Here is a 23467-nt window from a genome sequence, read left to right as displayed (position 1 = left end):
CATTTAAAACTCATTGTGGTGGTGTACAGAGCCAAAATGATGACAACTGTATCATTGTCCAAATAATTATGGACCTGACTGTATGTATCTTTGCAAATGCCTTTGCCATGATTTCTGCCTTATCTCTGTTGGAGACTGCTGTTTCCTCCCCAGACGTGATGACTGGATATTCCCATATCCTTCTGTCTCCCCCCATCTTCTTAATCATTCCCCATACCTCTCCCACAGGTGTTGTTCTTCCTATTTTATCACAAAACTTTCTCCAACTTGCCCTCTTAGCCTGGCGTACTGTTCTTCTCACTACTGCCTGTGCCTTCTTACACTGGATTAAATGTTGCATGTTATGAGTTCTTTTAAGTTGTTTAAATGCTCTGTTTCTATTTCTAACAGCCTGACGACATTCCTCTGTCCACCATGGTACCAGCTTCCTATTCATCCTATTTTTACTCCTGGGAATAGCTCCCTCTGCTCCTCTAACAATTCCTGAGGTTACCTGATTATTTATTTCCTCTATATCTCCAGAAATGTCAATTCCATTCATTGTTTCCTCACGTAACTCCTTGAACGAATCCCATTTTGCCTTTGCAAAAACCCACTTTGAGATTTGTGCGTTAGCATTTGCATCCACTGTCTCTCCTACCAAACATGACACTGGGTAGTGACCACTACCTACAGTTGAATCTGTCCAGACCTCCCAGTTACTAACTCCAGCAATGGAGTAATGTCTAATGCTGACTCAGTACCTACAGTTGAATCTGTCCAGACCTCCCAGTTACTAACTCCAGCAATGGAGCTAAACACTAAAGTAATGTCTAATGCTGACTCAGTACCTGCAGTTATGTTCACCTGGTTCCTCTCCCATCATTCATACATACCAAATTCCTTTCATCCATCAATTCTTCAACTACTTTCCCATCTGAGTCTGTTAGTGAGTAAACTCCTAGCATTCCATTGTAGAAGAATTACCAGTGGAGCTCTCAGACTCTGATATCATTTTAAATCTTCTGAGTGTCTCCAAAGAAAATAAAAACTGGCAGATTAAATGTATTAAACCACACGATGGAAATTACTTCCAGAATATTTACAGCTGATATTTTTAGACTTTACATTTTAACAGGTCAGAGGGTCAAAAAGTCAAAGCTAAAACAATTGTCACGTGATCAGTTCGGCGCATGCCCAGAAGCTTCTGTAACGGAACTTTGGCTTTCATCATCTTTTCCTGTGTCTACACTGTCACGCATGTTGGTGAACGGGACACCGCCGCCAAACTGACATGTTTTAACTTGCGGAGCGAACACAGCTCTGTTTATCTGTTAGCATGAAGCTAACGGGCTTTAGCTTCTTCTTCTGTTGTTCTGTGCAACTTTTCAACAGCGTCATGCTCCCTGCGTCAGGTCAGTGTGTTCAAATGTTCTGTGAAACTGTGGGACAGCAGCAACCAAACTCCGTTTGAATGTGACGCAGGTTTTAGTCACACGGCGTGTGGGCAAATGGACACACCTGTTTAATGTTTCTCCCGCACTGACCACGAAAGAGGGGCGATTTTTTAAAAATGAGACAGTAACTGTAGATCATTTATATCCCGAATTAGTCAGAAGGTTGTATTATAGATGGTAAAGTAGACTTCTTTTTCTATCGTGAGCGCATTTTTTCAAGCGAGGACGCCAACATTAAAATTGCGGATTTGCTAATGGAGTTCGGCGAAGAGATTCTAAGTCACAGCTAAACCAACCACAGTTGAGTCATTTCAGTACTTGTATGAGCTTTTGTGGAGTTTTATTTATAGCTAAATATATTTTTATAATAATTGATATTATGAATAATAATAGTAATTAACAGTTAATACATTTTTCCTCTATGCTCTGAAAATTTTAATTTAAAAAAAGTTACCAAATTGAACAATAATGATAAAATAAATGTTAGTTACACCTCTTTTTCTGTTTCATCATCTTCCTCTTTCTGTGTGATTGGTTGTTACCTCCAGGTAAGCCCGTACAGTCCGCCCCACCTGGCCGAGTATCTGCAGCTGCAGGCACAGATGTGATCCTGCCGTGTGGCCTCACCTCGTCTTACTCCTCCTCTGGGGTCAGGGCGGTGGAGTGGACTCGGGTGGACGGTCCGTCACCGGTCACAGTTCACGTTGTCCGTGATGGTGAAGAGCTGGTGAGGGAGAAAGCAGCAGAGTACCACAGGAGGACGGCCATATTGGAAGACGGTTCCTTGAAGTTATTCGGTGTCCAACAGCGAGACAACGGCACCTACAGGTACGTCTTCTTCATGTTCACACTCAAAGAAGCTGTGAATGAATCTACAGCCTGAATCAGTGAATTTTTGACAACACAACCCTGTCAGTCCTTGATAGGGACGCATCAGGACACCGTAGCGTTCACTTTACAACAGATATGTGGTCAAATGGATCCTGGACCATCTCAGCAGGTGGTTTAAATGATCAGATCACATTGTGTCTCAGTGGTCATTAAAGCTTTTATTGAGAGCTGTCCACTCGATCACCTGAGACACCTGTTAACACCAGGTGTAAACACGGTCTGTGTTGAGTTATTCTCCGAAGGTTGGTGCGGCCAATAAAACATTTTGATATATTTTAGGATGAAGGTTGTGCAGAGGATATTTATTTTAAATGAAGAAATCGTGTCTTTGTTCCCGGTCATGATCCTGATCAAGGTGTGGCCTTCTGAGAGGATCGACTGTGGAGGACGTGTTTGTCTCTCTGTTTGTGGGTAAGACAGCAGGACGTCCCCAGGATGTGTGACAGGAGGTTCTATCAATACAAAAGACTGTACTCTGATCACACACGTTGAATATGGTGTGTGTGTGTGTGTGTGTGTGTGTGTGTGTGTGTGTGCGCGTGCAGCTCAGGTGTCGGAGGTGTTCTTCTCTGTGAGGAGGTCCTCAGCCAATCAGCTGCAGGTTCAGTGTGAGTCGAGCGGCTGGAGTCCGGAGCCTCTGGTGTCTCTGTTGGACTCCAGCAGGAACGTCCTTGCTGCGAGGGTCGAGTCCTCAGTCAGACCGGACTTCCTCTACTCTGTCAGGGCGCTTGTTACCACGGCAACAGCTGCTACAGGTCAGTCAACCACGGGTCAACATCCTGGTCTTGATATTTTCCTTTGTTTGTTTGTTTATTTATTTACAAAACAAAGAGACAAAAAAGACAGGGATAAACATGAACTTATGATAAAATTAGATTTTAATGTCGTTCATTTAACAAACAAGACTTCTTAAATCCTCTCAACCACTGTTGGTGGTCATAGGTCATAGGTCAAGGTCACTGTGATCTCATCTGTTTCATATACCTCAAGAATACCTTGAGGTAAATTTGGCACCAAGGTTCACTTGGACACGACACTTAACTGATTACATTTTGGTGGTCGAAGGTCAAGGTCACTGTGACCTTGTCTGTTTCTTTCTCATGGACGCAATATCTCAAGAACAAATTGAGGGAATTTTTTTAAAAAAAAAAATTCTGTATGAATGTTCAGTTGGACTCAACGATGAACTGATTACATTTTGGTGGTCATAGGTCAAGGTCGCTGTGACCTTGTATCTATCACATTCTCATGATTGCGATATCTCAAGAACAGCTTGAGGGATATTATACAAATTTGGCACAAAGGTTCATTTGGACATAATGAACTGATTAGTTTTTGGTGGTCAAAGCTTAAGGTCATTGTGACCTTGCATCTGTCTCATTCTCGTGAAAATGAATGTCTCAAAAACACCTCGCAGGAATTTCTTTAAAGTTCACACAAACATTCACTTCGACTGAAGAATAAACTGAGTCATACAACCACAGGGCCGCAATTCTAGTTTCAGTCTTCATTAGTTTCCGTTCACAGTGAGCTGAATGATGTGTGAGCACATCCTGTTGATGTGAACTCATGGTCGCACAGACAGCTCTCACTGCGTCACTGTGATACCGAAGAAAACTTAAAACATGAAAATTCCCAGGCAGGTTTTGTTCTGACTGTTTGTTTTTTTTCTTCTCTGATTTCTGTCTTGTCCCTCTGTCACAGCGACAGGAACAGGAAATGGAACCTTGATCTGTAGAGTGGAAATCCCTGGAACGAACCTGGCCAACGAAAACAAGATTCATATCACAGGTAAATATTCACGTCTAAATCAACATGTTTTTCTGTGTACAGTTTTATAGTTAGTGGTTTTTGGGATCTTCATTATGATTGTAACCGTCTGTCTGTCTGTTTTTAATCAGTTAAATATAGAAATGTATAGATCCCAAAGTAAAACTATCAGTACATTATAGGGCTGACAGAATTGCTCAAAAATGACAGTCGAATATTCCTTCTAAAAATAACTCATAGATTCGAACCATTTGAATTTTTTTTTTTTTTTGCATTATGTCCACAAGAGGGCAAACTAATACAAGGAAACATAACATAACATAACCTCTCTGACCCGTCAGGCCACACCGCCCACGGAAGCGCTACGAATAGCCTTGAAGCCCCGAGAAGCGAAGCCAGTTTCCTTTCGGTGCCCGTGTTAACCGATTGTGTCATCCACACCGGCTGTGCCACGCCACGCAGCTCCGTGGCCGCGAGCAAATGTGTCAAACCCCCTCAAGCTGGGTGACGGAGACAACAGCTGGGAGCAGAACCGCTGGTCGACCAGCGTGGAGGAATGCGCGTCTGATGTGAACTGAAGCGCTCCGGCTCGCGCGAGAATTTTGGTGTGCTGCGCTTTGCAGCACTTCCGCGGGCGGTGCGGCCACTTGCAAAGAGGACAGCTGCAGTGGTGTTTTTTTTTCTTCACAATTGAATATCAATTTTCACATTCGAAGGTCCATTTTTTTTTTCACATTCGAATTTAGAATATTTGTTGACAGCCCTAGTACATTATTAAAAATACTGCATTACAAGTAGAAGTCCTGCATTCAAGACTGTATGGACTAAAACAATGATCTCTCTGGTTCTGCTGCGTCAGTGCTTTTTGAAACGTTGTAAATGTACTGAGATACAACTGCGGTCAGTGTCACGTTCTCCTCTGACTGTTTCGTAGATGAGTTCCATCCTCCAGAGGAAGGACCCGGATGTTACCTCGTGCTGCTGGTCGCCTTCCTGCTGGTGTTTGTCGTCACCGCCGTCATGGTCTTTGTCGTTCCTCTGGGGATGATCAAGAAGCTGCGATCTTCTCTGCAGCGTCTGACTGGTCGGCTCTGCTGGGGTTTATAGAGTTAGCAGTTAGTATTTAGCATGGTCCACAGTCTGACTTGCTGTCTGTGATTTTCAGTGTTATGCTACGGACTGATCAGACGGGAGACAGAGGGACAACAAGAGGGTGAGTTTGTTTTTAGGTCAGCAGCTCAGTTTATCTTATCCTGAACTTTAAATAGCAGCTGGACACAGGGTCGGATTATTCAGGAAAGTTTCTGAGTTAGTTAGATGATAACTTTTGTATTTTTCAACCTGAATCCTGTTTGCAGATGTTTTTATGTGGAAGTGACTGATGGGAACAACAAGTTTTAAAATGTGTCCAGTGTTAACAGAGAGCGCTGCAGCGGTGAAACAACCTGCAGTGTAACCACTGTGAGCACTTACAGTGATTGTTTCTGTCACTGACAGGCTCAGATTGTCATTCTGTTAACCAGAACCAGCCCTGAGATCACTGTCACCAAACCCACCTCCATTTAAACAGTCATTTCATCATCGAAAACACACTTCATTCAAAGTCGAAAGAAACAAAATAAAACAAACAAAAACCATTTTGGTTCATCTCTTCACTGCTCCGTCAATCACCAGCTCTGGTTTGGTTAAAATGTATTGAAATATTGTAACAGTACTTTATTTAACTGTATCGTAACGGTACTATATCGATGTATTAAGATTCTACTTAACTGTATTATAACAATACTTTTTTAAGGCCCAGTCCCAATACCCCCTTGTCCACTACCCCTTAGCCCTTGCCCACTACCTCTTGTCCACTACCCCTACCCCTTGTCCACTAGCTCTAGCCCTTGCCCACTACCCCTTGTCCACTACCCCTACCCCTTGTCCACTACCCCTTGTCCACTACCTCCGAGCCCTTGCCCATTACCCCTTAGCCCTTGCCCACTACCCCTTGTCCACTACCCCTAGCCGTTGTCCACTAGCTCTAGCCCTTGTCCACTACCCCTTGTCCACTACCCCTTAGCCCTTGCCCATTACCCCTTAGCCCTTGCCCACTACCCCTTATCCACTACCCCTTACCCCTTGCCCACTACCCCTTGTCCACTACCCCTAGCCGTTGTCCACTAGCTCTAGCCCTTGCCCACTACCCCTTGTCCACTACCCCCTAGCCCTTGGCCCTACCCCTTAGCCCTTGTCCACTACCCCTTAGCCCTTGTCCACTACCCCTTACCCCTTGCCCACTACCCCTTACCCCTTGCCCACTACCCTTTGTCCACTACCCCTACCCCTTGTCCACTACCCCTACCTCTTATCCACTACCCTTTAGCCCTTGCCCACTACCCCTTGTTCACTACCCCTACCCCTTGTCCACTAGCTCTAGATCTTGTCCACTACCCCTTGTCCACTACCCCCTAGCCCTTGGCCCTACCCCTTAGCCCTTGGCCCTACCCCTTAGCCCTTGCCCACTACCCCTTATCCACTACCCCTTACCCCTTGCCCACTACCCCTTGTCCACTACCCCTACCCTTTGTGCACTACCCCTAGCCGTTGTCCACTACCCCTTAGCCCTTGGCCCTACCCCTTAGCCCTTGCCCACTACCCCTTAGCCCTTGTCCACTACCCCTAGCCGTTGTCCACTACCCCTTAGCCCTTGTCCACTACCCCTTAGCCCTTGTCCACTACCCCTAGCCCTTGTCCACTACCCCTTAGCCCTTGTCCACTACCCCTTAGCCATTGCCCACTACCCCTTAGCCCTTGTCCACCACCCCTTAGCCCTTGGCCACTACCCCTTAGCCCTTGGCCACTACCCCTTGGCCGTTGTCCACTATCCCTTAGCCCTCGAAATGAAGCAACGAGGGGTAGGGATTGAAATCTTTCCCTAGGAATTGGGACACCACTCACTACGTCACCGTGCCGGTTACATTCACGCATACGTAACTATTTTAAACAGGAAGCTGCAAGCCATCTACATTTCCAACCGACATCTACAATGGAGTCTCATTCATCCTACCGATCGCGTTTGCTGTATTCATCATGCTTCGTTTGACGAACTAAAGAAGACAGGGGACTTCTGCTCACCAGCTACCTAGCTAGCTAACCAGCTAACATTACGAGGCAGCATAGTTATACTAGCTGGCGTGTTATTGTAATGTGAAAAATCCGACAATTTTGCAGAACAGGACAGATGACAGGTGCCAGATAGTGCGAGCTAGCTAGCTAGGTAACAAGCAACCTGACGACGGTAACGTTAGCTATATATGAACTTTTTTCCCCGTCTCTTGCTCGGTGGTAGCCATGGTGACGTCTACCCCTCGCTGGCAAGTCAGCATCTGAAATCCCTCGCTCCGAAGGGCTAGTTTCATACCCACTACCCCTCGCGGGAACACGCAAATGTAGGGGTAGGGCCAAGAGGTAGGGCTCAAGGGGGTGTATTGGGACGGGCCCTTAACTTTTTAATAACAGTACTTTGACTTTATTTTAATTTATTGTAGTGGAGATTTTGCAATATCAAGATATATATTGTTTATTGTGACATCACCGTATTATTTATCGGCGACATCACTCAGCACCAGCTCAGACCAAGAAGCTTGTAAAATTATTTTTTATCCAGGTCAGAAGCATCTCTAAGAAATGACTGCAGATTACTCTGATTCATGATTAATTAATGATGATTGTGATGACTGAGATGCTGTCTCTGTCTCTGTCTCCTCAGATCAGCCACTTCTTGGAGGTGAGTCAGTCTAAAGATCAAAAACATCTGCAGGAAGTGAAACGGTGACTAAAACAGCTGTTTCCTGTTAGTGTTGTGCAGGTAATCAGAGATACGCAGGTGAGTCTACTCTCAGTTACATCGCATGGTTCATGTGTTCACTTTAACAAGCTCACAGGACGCCGTACTGTCATGAGACATGAATGAGACGGTGATGGACAGGTGTGTCTGTCCTCTGTGTCTCTCAGAGTACGGAGACATCAGCAGAGTGGACACAACAGGAGCTTCTGAACACCTAGCGAGAGCCAACGAGTCGCTGTGCAGAGGTCAGTTCATTGACACAGGCTGAACGTCACATCACTGAGCTCAGGACATTGTAACCATGGTGACAGGACAGGATATTATGGTCTGTCATCCTTCCTGAGATAGTCTGTTGTTGTTTCAGGAGTTTCTGGAGTTGAAGCCTCCCAGAGGCTGGCAGACAGAGATCTGCAGGAAATGCTGAAGTACAAAGAGACGATCAGCAGCGTGGGAAACAAGTACGTCCCAACAGAGACCTCATCCACAGCACGCTGCCAAAGCAACAACCGCTGCATCTTTGTGGCTGTTCTGTGTCTCTTTGTGGTTGTTCTGTGTCTCTCTGTAGTTGTTTTGTGTCTCCTTGTGGTTGTTTTGTATCTCTGTAGTTTTATGTCCCTTTTTGGTTGTTTTGTGTCTCCTTGTGGTTGTTCTGTGTCTCTTTGTAGTTTTGTGTCTCTTTTTGGTTGTTTTGTGTCTCTTTGTGGTTGTTTTGTGTGTCTTTGTGGTTGTTTTGTGTCTCTGTGGTTGTTCTGTGTCTCTTTGTGGCAGTTTTGTGTCTTGTTTTGGTTGTTTTGTGTCTCTCTGTGGTTGTTTTGTGTCTCTTTGTGGTTGTTCTGTGTCTATTTGTAGCTGTTTTGTGTCTCTTTGTGGTTGTCCTGTGTCTATTTGTGGTTGTTTTGTGTGTCTTTGTGGCTGTTCTGTGTCTCTTTGTGGTTGTTTGTGTCTCTTTGTAGTTTTGTGTCTCTTTTTGGTTGTTTTGTGTCTCTTTGTGGCAGTTTTCTATCTCTTTGTAGTTTTGTGTCACCTTGTGGTTGTTTTGTGTCTCTTTGTGGTTGTTCTGTGTCTCTTTGGTTGTTTTGTGTCTCTCTGTGGTTGTTCTGTGTCTCTTTGTGGCTGTGTTGTGCTTCTTTGTGGCTGTTTTGCATCTTGTTGTGGTTGTTTTATCTGGTTGTTGGCATGTTGTGATTCTTTTGTATCTCTTTGTAGTTTTGTGTGTCTCTTTGTGGTTGTTTTGTGGCTGTGCGTGGTTTTGAATCTTGAGTCTCTTTCATTCAGCAGGTGAAGCAGAACTCTCAGGTTCTTTTGTTTGTTGATCTTCAGTAATGAGCTCATCCAGGAGCTGAGGATAAACCGTCTGATTCCTCTGTGCAGACATGAACCTGAACACTGGAGAACACTGTATCACAGTGTTACATGTTATAACAGGAAACCATGATACAGAGTGTGACCTCCAGGTTCTGAGCTGTCAGCTGTATTTACTCGATCAGAGTCACGTTGACAGTCTCTCTCTGGTCTCCTGCAGACTTGGTGTCCACCCTGCTCTGATCGCCGCCATCATCTCCAGACAGTCTCAGGCTGGAACCTCCCTGAGACCCGACGGCTACGGAAAGGGCGACCACAACTGCTTCGGCCTCATGCAGGTCTGTGTGAGTGTGAGTGTTAGTGTGAGTGTGCGTGTGAGTGTGCATGTGCGTGTGTGAGTGTGAGCGTGTGTGAGTGTGTGTGGGTTGGGATGCTGTTTAAAGGAGGTGGGGCTCTGTGGAGGTGAGACAGTGTTTACGTCCTATACCGCCTGTCAGATGTTTCCTGATGTTGTCCCTTTGCTGCAGATCAATAAGCATTACCACGCGGTGAAAGGACACCCGTTCAGTGTGGATCACGTGGATCAGGGAGTCACCTACTTCATCCAGCTCATAAAGACCATGGAGAGGACGAAGCCGGACTGGACCAAAGAGCAGCAGCTCAAAGGTGAAGACATGACGTTGTCTCTTCTAACACTCATTAACATGTTAAATCAGTCCTGTGATGGCCATTGGTCGGTTTGATCGATGACCTGCAACGTGTTGATGCTCTCGTGTATGTGTGTGTGTGTGTGTGTGTGTGTGTGTGTGTGTGTGCGCTTTAGGTGCGTTGGCGTGTTACATCTCAGGTGAGGAGCGAGTCACCCCTCTGTCATATGACCAGGTGGACAGCGTGACGCCATACGGAGACTTCGCCAACGACGTGGTTGCCAGAGCGCAGTGGTTCTCCCACAACGGTTTCTGAGTGTCAGAACACTTCCTGTTTCTTCTTGGTGTTTAAGGAGCGTTTCTTCGTTCGACTCACCTGCAGCTCGTACGCATTGCTTGTGTTAGGTTTCAGACTGTCGTCCACCTGAACAAGTCTGAGCTCAGTTTTACTTTGATGTTACATTTACAGTGTTTAAGACAGCGACAGTATTTATGTTTAAAAGTGGTTTTAAATGTAGTTTGCACCTCTGAGCTGTTTTTTTGTGTCTGCCTCTGTGATAGCTGAGGCTGATTCGTGCGTCCATCTGTCCGTCCCATTCTCATGACCGTGATAACTTCAAGAACGCCATGGGGGAATTTCTTTAAATTTGGCACAAACATTCACTTGGACTCTGATGAACTGGTTAGATTCTGGTGGTCAAAGGTCAACAGTCAAGGTCACTGTGACGTTGACTGCCTCATTTTTGTCAATGCGATATTTCAAGAATACCATGGGAATTTCTTCCACTTTGGGTCATGGGTGAACTGATTAGCATTTGTTCATCAAAGGTCATAGGTTAACGTCACTGTGACCTTCTCTATTATATTCTTGTGTATGCGAGAACACGTTGAAGGAATTTTTTAAAACTCAGCACAAACGTTTACTTGGATTCGACTATGAACTAATTAGATTTTAGTGGTCAAAGTCCAAGATCAGTGTGACCATGCATCAGTCTCATTCTTGTAAACACAATATCACAAGAATACCTTGTGGGAATTTCTTCAAATTTGGCACAAACATTCACTTGGACTCTGATGAACGAGCTAGATTCTGGTGGTCAAATGTCAAGGTCACTGTGACCTTGTCTGTCTCATCCTTGTAGATGCACTATCTCAAGTATGCCACAGGAATTTCTTCAAATTTGGCACAAACATCCTCTTTGGGTCAAGGATGAACTAATTAGCATTTGGTGGTCAAATGTCAAAGGTTAAGGTCACTGTGACCTCCTTTTTTGTATTCTTGTGAATGCAAAAATATATTGAGTGAATTATTTTTTTCAAATTTGGCACGTTTCCTTGGACTCGACAGTGAACTGATTCGATTTTGGCGGTCAAAGGTTAAGGTCACTGTGACCTTGCATCAATCTCATTCCTGTGAACACAATATCTCAAGAATACCTCGAGAATTTCCTTAAATCTGACACAAACGTCCACTTGGACTGAAGAATAAACTAATTTTAATTTGGTGGTCAAAGGTCAATGTGACATCACAAAACATGTTTCTGTCCATAACTGAAGAATTCATTCACTAATTCTGACCAAACTTGACACAAATGTCTAACAGGATAAAATAATGAAGGTCAAAAGGTCAAAGGTCAGCTTGACTGTGACATCATCATGTTTTAACGTCATATCTCAGGAACAGAAGGGGAGACATTTGGTCAGATACTGAATTGGTGACTCTAATCTTGAAACTGTGTTGATTGTATAGATCTTCTGTGTGTGAAGCATCCATGTTTTCACTGACATGGATGGAGACTGTCAGAGACACTGGACTGGTGAGCGGAGTCATACAACCACAGGGTGGACTGGTGGGCGGAGTCATACAACCACAGGGTGGACTGGTGGGCGGAGTCATACAACCACAGGGTGGACTGGGGGCGGAGTCATACAACCACGGGGTGGGCTGGTGGGCGGAGTCACACAACCACAGGGTGGGCTGGTGGGCAGAGTCACACAACCAGGGGGCAGTGCTGCTAGTCTTTTTAATGTTCTTTAACCGTTCATCTCCACAGATGTGATCTCTCTCTCAGTCACTGGAACATGATGCTGTTCAATGTCTCTTTAAGAGAATAAAGACACAGTCACCAACATGTGGTTTGTGTGTCTGAACTGGTTTCACCTGCTGTGTTACTGGGGTTACTGGAGTTTGTTGGTCAGCGCTCATTCTTACCCACTAAAACAAACTGATGGATCCATGTGCAGAGGAAATGATGTAAAAACATGGAAATAAGAGTCCTGGACAGGAAGTGTGTGTTATTTTATACAGACGATCATTTTACTACTTTGTTAATTTTAGTCCTCAGGATAATCAGGCTGGGATTCGATGGCTTTCTGAGATGATTTTCAGGTCCAGACTCAAAAAGACTTTACTCAACATTTGCAGAAACCTCGGTGTAATCTTCGACTTCAGCCTCAACTTAGCGCTGCACACTGAATCTGTTGTTCAATCATGTTTTTGTTGTGTATTTATCCTGTCTGATAGAACAGGAATGATGTCTAACATCAGGCTGTTGTGTTTGATTTCACCCTCCGTCTGTTCCCTGAGAACAACTTCCTGCTTCACCTGCACAGGTGACTTCTGTTACTGCTGCTTCAACTCGACAAACACAGGGAGGCTTTTATTGTGAAGGAGTCACAAGAAGCACGATGTACTCATCACTGAGGTGTTTACAAAACATAACAGTCATTTATTGAGTTGATGATGTTGCTACAGTAACCAGTGTAATATCAGGGTCTGACCACCAGAGGGCGTCATGCTGCTGAGCTGGTCACATGACCGCAGGAAACATGCGTCTAACTAGTGAACTCAAACTAAAAGATACAGCTAGGTGTAAAAAACATTTTAGTTCTCTCAATGTTAAAATAAATGAAAAAGACTTAAAAGAAAAGGAAGGTAACTGAAGTGATATTATTCAAACTAAAATAAAATAAAATAAAAATAAGAACTTCTTTAATCTGCCTGCTGACTCCCCCCATATTCTAATAATAAAAATACTCAAGCTCATAAAAGCTCAACAGTTTAAACGTTAAAAATACAAAACTATAATAACTCTGCTCTAAACTGACCACAGATCTGATCTGATGCAACATTAATGTACAGAAATAAATCTATTGCTATAATGCATCATTTTCTGATTGGCTACAAAAATACAAAATAATATGTAACAGTTTTAAAGTTCTTTCAGCAAAATGACTGAAAAAAACCCTCATTATTAAATAAAATAATTAATAACATAATTTTTTAAAAGTAAATATAAACAATAAAAATAAATTGTAATGATTTTAAAATCAAATCATCATGGAAACACCTGAAGAATGACAAAGAAAATTATAGAAAAAAAATCACTGAATCTGAATAAAACAATACAAAATAAAAAACGCTAAATATAAAAATAATAACTTAGAAAAAAAATACAGAAAATAAAATGTAATGATTTTAAAATATAATCAGCAGTGAAACATTTGCATAATGACAAAGTGAAAGCAAAATAGTTCATTATAAATTTATATTATAAATTAAAATAATTCATAGTGAAAACGTTAATATTAAAATAAAAAAGTGACTAAAAGGAAATGAATGCAAATGTTTTAAAATGTCAGAATATTTAACATCAGAAAAACTGAAATCCTGCAGAAGAAATTCTGACTATTGTTAAGTTTATTTCCTAATAAAGAGATTTCTAGATATCGTTCTAAATACAGAAGTCTCAACTGCCTAAAAATTAAAAACTACAGATTCAACTGAAAAAGGAAAAAAAACTGAATCAAATAAAACAATTTAAAATGACAATCAGGACGACAGTGTAAATCAGTCCCAAGGGATTCTGGGAATGATTGTAGTTCATTCATCATTTCAGTCAAATTAAAAAGCAGCACTCTTCCTGTGAAGACTGACATCACAATGCAACCAATCACAGCTGAGGTGGAGTTGTTGCCCCGCCCCCTTCGTACTGATTAACCTGATTATCTATGGAGGCAGGATTTCTATTTAACAGCAGAAGAAGAAGTTCAAACAAACTGCTTGGGCTTCTGGGTAGAGGTGGGAGTGGCCTGTGATGGGAGGGGCTTGTGCTTCTCTGACGACTCTCCCTGGTCGCCGTGGAGATGAGGCGGGGCCTCAGCTACTGTTGACAAAAGAGAACAGGAAGCATTTAAAACCTAAGGGACTGTTTTTTACTTATCAGAGGAGGGAGTAGCTGAGGTGTGACACTCCCTGAAACTACAAATATTTTTCCTTGAGCCTCCCTTTAGAAGGGGAATTGCCAAAATTTGGAATGCATGTTTTCTCCAAATTGCCAAAATTACATTGCCAAAATTTGGAAAAGTCAACAAAATGTTTAAGGTTTAAAAAAAAAACAAAAAAAACAAACAAACAAAAAAAAAACGAAAATATAATGGCCAAAATTTTGAAAATCCCCCAAATTAGGAAGGCACGTTTTCTTTTAATAAATGCCAGAATTAAATGGCCAAAAATTGGAAAATTGCTAAAATTTGGAAGGCATATTTTCTTTAAAAATTGCAAAAATTAAATGGCCAAAATTTGGAAAATCACCACAAATTTTGAAGGCATTTTTTCTTTAATTTTTTTTTTTTTTTTTTAAACAAAACTAAATTGCCAAAGTTTGGTAAATCAACAAAATTTGAAGGGCATGTTTTATTTAAAAAACAAAAAATTCCAAAATGAAATGGCCAAAATTTGGAAAATTCACCAAAATTTGGAAAGCATGTGTTTTTTTTTTGTTTGTTTGTTTGTTTTTTTAAAAGGAAAAGCAAACACTAAATGGCCAAAATCTGGAAAATCACCACAAATTTTGAAGGCATTTTTTTCTTTAACAAAAAAAAAAAAAAAAGCCATAATGAAATGGCCAAAACTTGGAAAATTCACCAAAATTTGAAAAGCATGTTTTCTTTTAAAATTGCCTAAATTGCATCGCCAACATTTGGAAAATCTCTAAAATTTGGAAGACATGTTTTCTTTAAAATCTGTGGTAAAATAAATACAAAATACAACCATTTAAATTTGCATGCCCCTTCCCTAAGCCAAAATAAATTTTAAAAAAAAATTATTTGACATGCCTCCAACTTTTTCCATCACCCCACCCTGTGTGTGTGTGTGTGTGTGTGTGTGTGTCTTACTCTGCATGTTGGACAGAGCGTACTCCAGCCCCTTCATGGCTTTGGCTTGGTTACTTTTAAACCTGGCGAGTCCAAACTCCTGTCAGAGACACAAAGAGTTAAAGCTCATTCAGACCGTCTCTGTCTGGACGTGATTTTAATCCTGTTAGTTTACAGTTTGTCTCCGTTCACACTGTTAGCAGCTCCTGTTTGGACACACAGACAACATTTCACTGAGTTATGAAGAGGAAAAGGCAGAGTCTGGACCTGTATGGGTCGGGCCAGGCCGTAGACAGCAGACAGGATCCAGGCCTCCCTCCTCAGTTTGGTCCAAGATGGCCGACTGTGGTCCTCCTCAAACAAACAGCGCTCCACCACCGTCTGGGGGACAGTTCATATATTTAGATTAGAGAACTGAGAAAATTAAACCTTTGACGTGTAAAGAAACCGAGGGTAAACGTGTTTCTGACCATCAGCGTGTTGTGGTTCAGGTTCCAGGTCTTGGTGATGAGCGTGTGCGTCTGCGGGTCGACGATGGAGTCCTCCAGGACATAGACGGCCCGGGCCATGTGAGCAGGGAAGACGCGCTCCGCCCAGCCCGGCAGCCGGTTGGTCTTGGTCAGCAGTCGCCGTGACAACAGGTGGTTGTTGGGTGTGACCTCACGGTACAGGACGTCCTCAGTGAGGACGTGGGCACTGACGCACACAAAGACATACAGACTTATACTGAGAGACACGCCTGTGGTAAATTCTGTCCATCTCTGTGGAGACCACTTTGAGTTTTAAACCTCATCAGGACAAAAACTGAAGATTCTTTAGAAACGCATTTTTGTAACTTTAAGACAGTTGAGGAAAATTAGGACATTTTTGAAAAGGAACATTTAGGTTGAGAAATTTTTTAGAAAGTTGGGCATTTTTAGAACGTACATTTATACGATGAAGACAGTTTTGGAAATTGAGGACATCTACAGAAAAACTACGGACACTTTAGTAAAGGGGGGGCAAAAAAAAAGTGGGGCCATTTTGTAAAAGCGGACATTTTCAGAAATTAAAATTTTTTTTTTTTTTTAACAGCGCTGTTTAAAGGTGAGGACATTTTTAGAATACAGACAGAAGGGAAAATGGTGCAATAACGTTTTGGAAATTGAGGGCATTTATGGAAAATAGCAACATGTTTGGAATTGAAGAACATTTTGGGTGAGTAATTTTTGGAAATTTAAAAAAAAGAAGGTGGATATTATTGAAAAGAAGACATTTTTAGAAAGGCAGGACGTTTTAGAGGTCCTGAAAAGTTAGGACATTTTGGAATATGAGGACATTTTTTGAAAAGTAAAGACAACTTTGAAAAGTTAGGACATTTTGGAATACGAGGACATTTTTAGAAAGTTGGGACATTTTTTGAAAAGTAAAGACAATTTTGAAAAGTTAGGACATTTTGGAATACGAGGACATTTTTAGAAAGTTGGGACATTTTTTGAAAAGTAAAGACAATTTTGAAAAATTAGGACATTTTGGAATACGAGGACATTTTTAGAAAGTTGGGACATTTTTTGAAAAGCAATGACAATTTTGAAAAGTTAGGACATTTTGGAATATGAGGACATTTTTAGAAAGTTGGGACATTTTTTGAAAAGTAAATACAATTTTGAAAAGTTGAGACATTTTGGAATATGAGGACATTTTTAGAAAGTTGGGACATTTTTTGAAAAGTAAAGACAATTTTGAAAAGTTAGGACATTTTGGAATACGAGGACATTTTTAGAAAGTTGGGACATTTTTTGAAAAGTAAAGACAATTTTGAAAATTTAGGACATTTTGGAATACGAGGACATTTTTAGAAAGTTGGGACATTTTTTGAAAAGTAAAGACAATTTTGAAAAGTTAGGACATTTATGGAAAATAGGGAATTTTTGGTAATGGGAGCACATTTTGGAACATGAAGACATTTAGGAAAACAGGTCTTCAAAGAGGTTTTAGGTTTAAGGTTAGAATCAGGTCTAGGTTCAGTTGAGGGTTAGGATTCGGGGGTTAAGTTATCGTCAGGTTATCCAGGTTTACTGATTTCAGCTGTCAGAGAACAAACAGCGTGTCACCTGTATTCACCTGTAAGGGTTCGGGTAGCGCTGCCAGAATGCCGCCAGCACCTGATGCCACGGACTCTTAATGTCGACCTCACTGTGGAAATACCTCCCCATGTCACGGCTGACTCATTCAGGTGCTGCAAGAAAAAGCAAGACAAAAACACATTTCATAAATGTTTTCACTTGTTTTTAGACAGAATTTAATTCTTTGTTTAATTTATTTTATTGTAAGTGTGTTTCTGATCTTTGATTTGTTTTTTTTTTTTGTACAAGTAGTATTTCAAGTATCTCAGCGTTCAGCTAAATTAGAAAGTGAAGTTTAAAGTAAAACAAGAGTGTGCTACGAGGTCACAGACTGTAAATATAAGTCACCACTACAATACAAAAACATTTAATTTCAAGTGTGAACAGATTGTAGTGCAGCTGCAGCTAGTTAGCAGTTATTCTGACCATTATATTTTTTAATTAATTAATATTTTTACTCAGAATAATATTAACATAACACAATGCTCTGAAAGAGTTATTTCTGTGTGAGCACCTTTTCTTTTGATACTGTATATTTTGCTGATAATGTTTACGCACTTTAACTTTAGCTCTTTAAGTACATTTTACACCACTGTGTATAAATCTAAACCAGTGATGGACGTGTTGGGGAGTAACTAGTTACACATAAATTACAAAGTAAATGTAACTATATTTAGTAAAGTTACTGAGAAAGAAATGTAATTAAGTTAGTTACTTATTATAAAAGGTTAGTGTTCACAAGCAACATTTGTTTAAAAAGTAGTCCAATGAACAAAGTTAATACAATTCAACAGAACTTTATTTAACCTGAACAAAGTTCTTGCGTCAGAAAATGCTTCAAATTACAGTAACAATAACTCTAAAGATTCACACCCGGAACAACCAGTGGGTTTCCAGGGTCAGGGTCACACACTGGGCCCAGTTTCAGAACAAGACAGTATTACATATCTGACAAAATATACAAATATACAAGACAGACAATTAAGTAATTAAAATAGTTACATTAGCCTAATTATTACATTTTAACAGGGTAACTGCAGCAGTGAACGGGGAAGAAGAAAACTGACGGGAACATTTTACTGCACAATGAATGAATACTTTTTACTTCAAGTACATTGTGATGGTAATACTTTAATACTTTTACTTCTGTTAGGTTTGTAATGTGGGAGCTGTACATGTAATGATTTGTGTGATTTTCACAGTAGTTCTTTTACTGAAGTTAACAAGTGGCTTTCAAACGGTAGGATTTTGTGATAACCACACGTTATTACTGCAATACTGGACTGGGCCTGTACTGATAGAGTCAGTTAGAGACTCATTCATAACTTTATGTATAAAAAAAAGTAATATAATGTAACTGACACATCACATTATCTTACATTATTCCCCATATAAATGGATGTGTTACTGGTGCTCTGGTGTAATATTAAAAAGTTTAAAATGAATTCTTAAATCATTTTAATGGTTGGTGTCAATTGTTATTTGATATTAGTAAATAAAAACAAACATTTATGTCGTGGTAACGTGTTATAGTAAAGTAACTGACTGATCCTTTGAACACAAATCCAGCAGGACAAAAACATCTGCGTTGGCCGGGAATCGAACCCGGGTCAACTGCTTGGAAGGCAGCTATGCTAACCACTATACCACCAACGCCTGTGACAACCCTCTGGTTATCACACACTTTAATACGCGACAGTATAATTTGTATGTTCTTCTGATATTTATTATTAATGTTCAGTTGCAGCACTAACGTCACCGGGGACCGTTAAAATGTAGGTTTGATGTTTAAAGATGTTTAATGGCGGCTAGCGCTACTGATTTAGCGGCTAATGCTAGCAGCTAGCATAGATGCTGCTAAGTGGGTATAACGTGTCAGGATTTGAAAAGACTCTGGTCGGTTCTTCCAGTTAACGTTAGCTTAATACACTTAGTGTCAACTGTTAACGGTTAATGTTAAACCGCCACAACCGGCTGGTGATCTGTTTCAGGACCTGCTTCAACCCACGGCTCTGAAGCTGAGCTAGTTAGTTAGCTTTTAGCCGGAGTTATGGTCACAGTGCGACAAAGCGTTCAGGGGGCTTTGTTCGAATATTTAGCCCCATCAGCAGCAGCGGTGTCCGGGTCAGTGCGGCAGCCTCCAGCCGGACAGACAGCACAGGCTGCACAGGAAGCTAACAGCTAGCAGCTAGCAGCTAGCCGGGGAGCTAACATACCTGCAGCAGGCTGGTGAGGAGCAGCTCGCTGTTAAATCCTGGAGGAGCTGCAGACTGAAAACATGATGAGTAAAACTCAGCAGGTTGGTTCCGTTCAGATTCACAGCTGCAGAGAAAAGACAGATAAACTCCTGTCAGCTGATCATAACAACAATAAGTGTGTAGTACACAGTGTCCTCCAGCAGAGGACGAGCTGGGACCATGCTGTCCAGAGCTCAGTGTGTGTGTGTGTGTGACTGAGCTGGACAGGAGTCCACATCCTTCACTGCACAAACACCACTGACGCCACTCTGCACTGTGCTGCAGGTGCAATGTGACATGACTGACACACTCAGGACATATTTAGGGAAAGTGGGGACATTTTTGGAAAGTAAAATTTAAAGTGAGGACAGTTTTTGAGAAAAGGCAGGACGTTTTGGAAACATCAAGACAGTTTTGTAAATTTGACTTTCTTGGGGAAAAAAGGGACATTTTTGGAATGGGAAGGCATTTCAGGGCAGTGAGGACAGTTTTTAAAAGTGGGAGGTTGTTGAAAATGTAGGACATTTGTAGAAATTAAGTTAAGAACGTTGGGATATTTTGGGAGGTAACATTACAGAAAGTAAGGACTTTTTTAAGGAGACTATAAAAGGCACGGCATTTTAGAAGTTAAGGACATTCTTTAGAAAGACAAGTCAGTTTTTTTTTAAAATTTGACCTTGGAAATTCTTTAAAAGCAGGAAATTTAGGACATTTATAGAAACATTTTGGGAAAACTGTCGGCATTTTTAGAAAGTGGGTATATTTTGGAAAGTGGGGATATTTGGGGAAAATGAGAAAAACATTTTAGGTGAGGCCATTTTTTTAAAGTGGGTAATTAAAAAAAATAATAATACATTTATAGAAATTAGGGACATTTTTTAAAAATATCAACATTTTCAGAAAGTTGAAATATTTTGGACAGTGGAGACAGTTTTGGGCAGTAACATTATAAGTAAGGACTTTATTAAGGAGACTATAAAAGGCCGGGCATTTTTGGAAGTTAAGGACATTTTTTTGGAAAGACAAGTCAAAATTTAATTTAAATTTGACCTTGGAAAATATTTTGGGTGAGGCCATTTTTTTTAAAAAATGGGAGATTGATGGAAATCTAGGACATTTATAGAAATTAGGGACATTTTTTAAAAATATCAACATTTTTAGAAAGTTGAGATATTTCGGAAAGTTGAGATGTTTTGGAAAGTGGGGAAAGATTTGGGAAGTAACATTATAGAAAGTAAGGATAATTTTTTGGAAAGACAAATCAGTTTTGTAAAATTGACCTTGGAAGAGAGCGATGTTTTTGGAATGAGAGCATTTTGGGTGAGGACACTTTTCAAACAGACAGATTGTTAGAAATTGAGGACATTTTTGAAAAAAATAAACATTTTATATAAAGTTTGGATATTATAGAAAGTAGGGACAACTTTTTTTAAGGGGGGGGGGTGCTGTAAAAGCAGGGCATTTTTGGTAGTTGAGGACATTTTTTGGAAAGACATGACAGTTTTGTAAATTTGACATTCTTGAAAAAGAATGAATTTTTGGCTGAGGGCATTTTTCTTGGGGGAGATTGTTAGACATTGAGGACATTTACTGGAAGGTAAAGACAGATCTGTGTGTGAAGCATCCATGTTTTCACATATATGGATGGAAACTTAAAGAAACTTGACAGGTGTGTGGAGGCGTACATCCTCGGGGCGGTAATTATATTTTTCTCTTTGTTTGTTTTTAAGGCTTCAATATACAAGATGTTAAAAAATCTTGTTGTCCTGTATTGAAAATGTAACTTCAGTGAAAGTCTGTTAAACGATTAAAAGTGACTGTTATAGTGTTCACATATGATCTCTGTAGATGATTCTGACTTGTGCATTGATATAAATGAAGGGTTTTACTGTTGGAGTTGGGTTAGCTGGAGCTCATTGTGAACTATTAACTAAGATTATTTTAATTATGGATTCATCTGATGATTATTTTCTCCATCAGTCGATTAATTGTCTGTTCAGCCTTTTTGACTGGGATGATTTCTGTGATGTGGATCCTGAGGTACGTGTAGAGGAGGTCTAGTTTCTTTCCTGCTGCTTCCCCCAAATCAGCGATCAGCTCCTTGGTTTGTGGACATTCAGTGAGAGGCAGTTGTCCTGATTCTCGTCCTTCTCCTCTTTTTTTTTAATTACCTTCAAAATTTTAAAGTCAAGGCATATGACACCACACCATCCTCAAACAAGAATATTAAAACAAACAAAAGAAAACATGAGCAATGTCAGAATGAATTTTCCAAATCTAAATATATATGTAAAGTGATATTTTAGGACTTTTATCTGTTTCAGTGCAGGAAGTCGTGTTGTAATGGAGGTCTACCTGCAGCTCGCCCCACAGAGAGACAGACAGGTGACTGATGTCCTGGACAGTCATGATGGACAGTCTGCAGGGTGAGGACAGCGGACCAGCAGCATGACGGAGTACACGGTGATGTAAAAACTCTTTTTACCAGTCTTATAATTATTACATATAAAGGGTTTGAGGTAAATTGACAAAATGCGTCTTTTGTTTTCAGAAATAATTTTATTGGTTTGCAGTCACCTGGAGTCTAAACTTGCCAATGTCTAGGTGGGCGGAGCTTATGATACCCATTGAGAAATATGTCTGAAATGATGAGAGGAATGTGCGGACCAAATTTTGTGAGTATTGGAGCATTAGGGGGCACTATGGAGCCCACGAAGCATGCTGAAGCCAGTCGCTGTATTTTCATGTAACGTTCACAGATGACCATGAATGCCCCAAATTTCATGAGTTTTCAATGATAGCAAGGGCGTCAAAAATGCATTCAAATGCAGGAAGTTAGTTGGGGGCGCTATAGAGTCAAATTAATGTCTGGTTTGAACTTGCCTGAAAAGTTTTTTAAGTTTTGTGCACCCTAAAGTCCCCAAACATGTGTTAGTAACATGAAATAGAACAGACAAAATCCAAGATGGCTGACTTTCAGTTGGGCAAAAAAAAATTCACAAAATTTTCATAGACTTGGCAGAAATAATACCTTCAAATTTAGTGAACATCGGGGCGCCCCCTGTAGGCTGAGATGCTGAGGGACTGTTGGGCTGTGGTACTGAAAGTGCTCGGGCCCTAAAAAATACATAATAGACAACCATTCACACTCACATGGGAGAACATGTCGGAGCACCTGGAGGAAACCCACGCTGACACGGGGAGAACCTCGTTTCCACCAAACCCTTTCAGTCCAGTACCTTTGGAACCAGCAGGCTGCAGTGAGAGTCTCTCTCCATGGGATATTTAAAATAGCAGCTTTGTGCATTTAGTCCTTCTCAGGCAAGCTCAGGGGTTTAGTGTTGCTGTAGCCCACAGGAAGTGAGGATTAGAATATATGACCTTCACATAATCCGCTCCAAATGAATCTATATTTTTAAAGTCATTACTAAAAGTGTGTGTCATATAAAAACTAAAGTGATGGTCAAAGTTGTCACAGTGAAATTTAAGGTGTGCTGATGGATTCACGTCATCAACTCATGCATTGAGTAACATTACAAGTTAACGTTCCACCTTAAAAGTTGCCGGCAGTCGGCCCAGTGAATGAAGTTATTTTTTTCTCTTTCATTTTATAGTTGTAGTTTACTGATGTATGAACAGAGGTTACATAAAACCAGAGTGAGCGTCCTCTACTGACCAATCAGACTGCAGGGTTTCTAGCTCCACCTTTTAGTACCAGGTCTGTGTGCTAGGTACCCCAACAGAGGGGGGACCAAACATGGGGACGCTAAGGAACGCTTCTGTTGGTACCATCGACAACTTTACTGAACTGAACTGCTCAGTGGAAACAGAGCTTATCTCAGCCCTCTTCACTCTGCTCATAAAAATGAGAATATCACAAACACTAAATATGTTCATGTTTCTACATTTAAAAATCTTTTGGATCAAAGCATTTGTGTCTTTATTTTGTAAAAGCTGATGAAAAACAACCTTTTAGCTCAGGCTGTACAGATGTATGGATATGAAGCAGTAGATACTCAAAGAAATGACATCACAACTGGAGGACTGTTTCTGTTTCTAAAGAAAAACACACAAAAATTCACATTTTTAT

General features: G+C 40.9%; 2 protein-coding genes and 1 non-coding gene across 3 annotated transcripts; 1 reads left to right on the top strand and 2 right to left on the bottom strand.

Annotated features, from left to right (window-relative positions):
- Positions 1 to 1035: 1035 nt before the first annotated feature.
- LOC125883753 (selection and upkeep of intraepithelial T-cells protein 1-like) lies at positions 1036 to 12097 on the top strand. Its single transcript, XM_049568286.1, has 13 exons — positions 1036 to 1394; positions 1985 to 2264; positions 2683 to 2738; positions 2873 to 3082; positions 4032 to 4118; positions 5032 to 5181; positions 5263 to 5310; positions 7852 to 7869; positions 8097 to 8174; positions 8294 to 8387; positions 9452 to 9569; positions 9759 to 9897; positions 10055 to 12097. The coding sequence occupies exons 1-13, from the start codon at positions 1319 to 1321 to the stop codon at positions 10192 to 10194; spliced, it is 1494 nt and encodes a 497-aa protein (XP_049424243.1). The 5' UTR covers positions 1036 to 1318; the 3' UTR covers positions 10195 to 12097.
- Positions 12098 to 12392: 295 nt separating this feature from the next.
- LOC125883800 (PRELI domain-containing protein 1, mitochondrial-like) lies at positions 12393 to 19560 on the bottom strand. Its single transcript, XM_049568383.1, has 6 exons — positions 19357 to 19560; positions 17139 to 17253; positions 15506 to 15731; positions 15303 to 15416; positions 15057 to 15135; positions 12393 to 14044 (listed from the first exon to the last, which is right to left on the bottom strand). The coding sequence occupies exons 2-6, from the start codon at positions 17228 to 17230 to the stop codon at positions 13929 to 13931; spliced, it is 627 nt and encodes a 208-aa protein (XP_049424340.1). The 5' UTR covers positions 17231 to 17253; positions 19357 to 19560; the 3' UTR covers positions 12393 to 13928.
- Positions 18725 to 18796, bottom strand: trnag-ucc (transfer RNA glycine (anticodon UCC)). The gene has a single exon. It is a non-coding gene; the product is annotated as a tRNA-Gly (tRNA).
- Positions 19561 to 23467: the final 3907 nt, after the last annotated feature.

This window comes from Epinephelus fuscoguttatus, linkage group LG23 (assembly GCF_011397635.1).
Source record: "Epinephelus fuscoguttatus linkage group LG23, E.fuscoguttatus.final_Chr_v1".
In the NCBI taxonomy this organism is placed as follows: domain Eukaryota; kingdom Metazoa; phylum Chordata; class Actinopteri; order Perciformes; family Serranidae; genus Epinephelus; species Epinephelus fuscoguttatus.
This window is presented reverse-complemented; position numbering and strand designations above follow the sequence as displayed.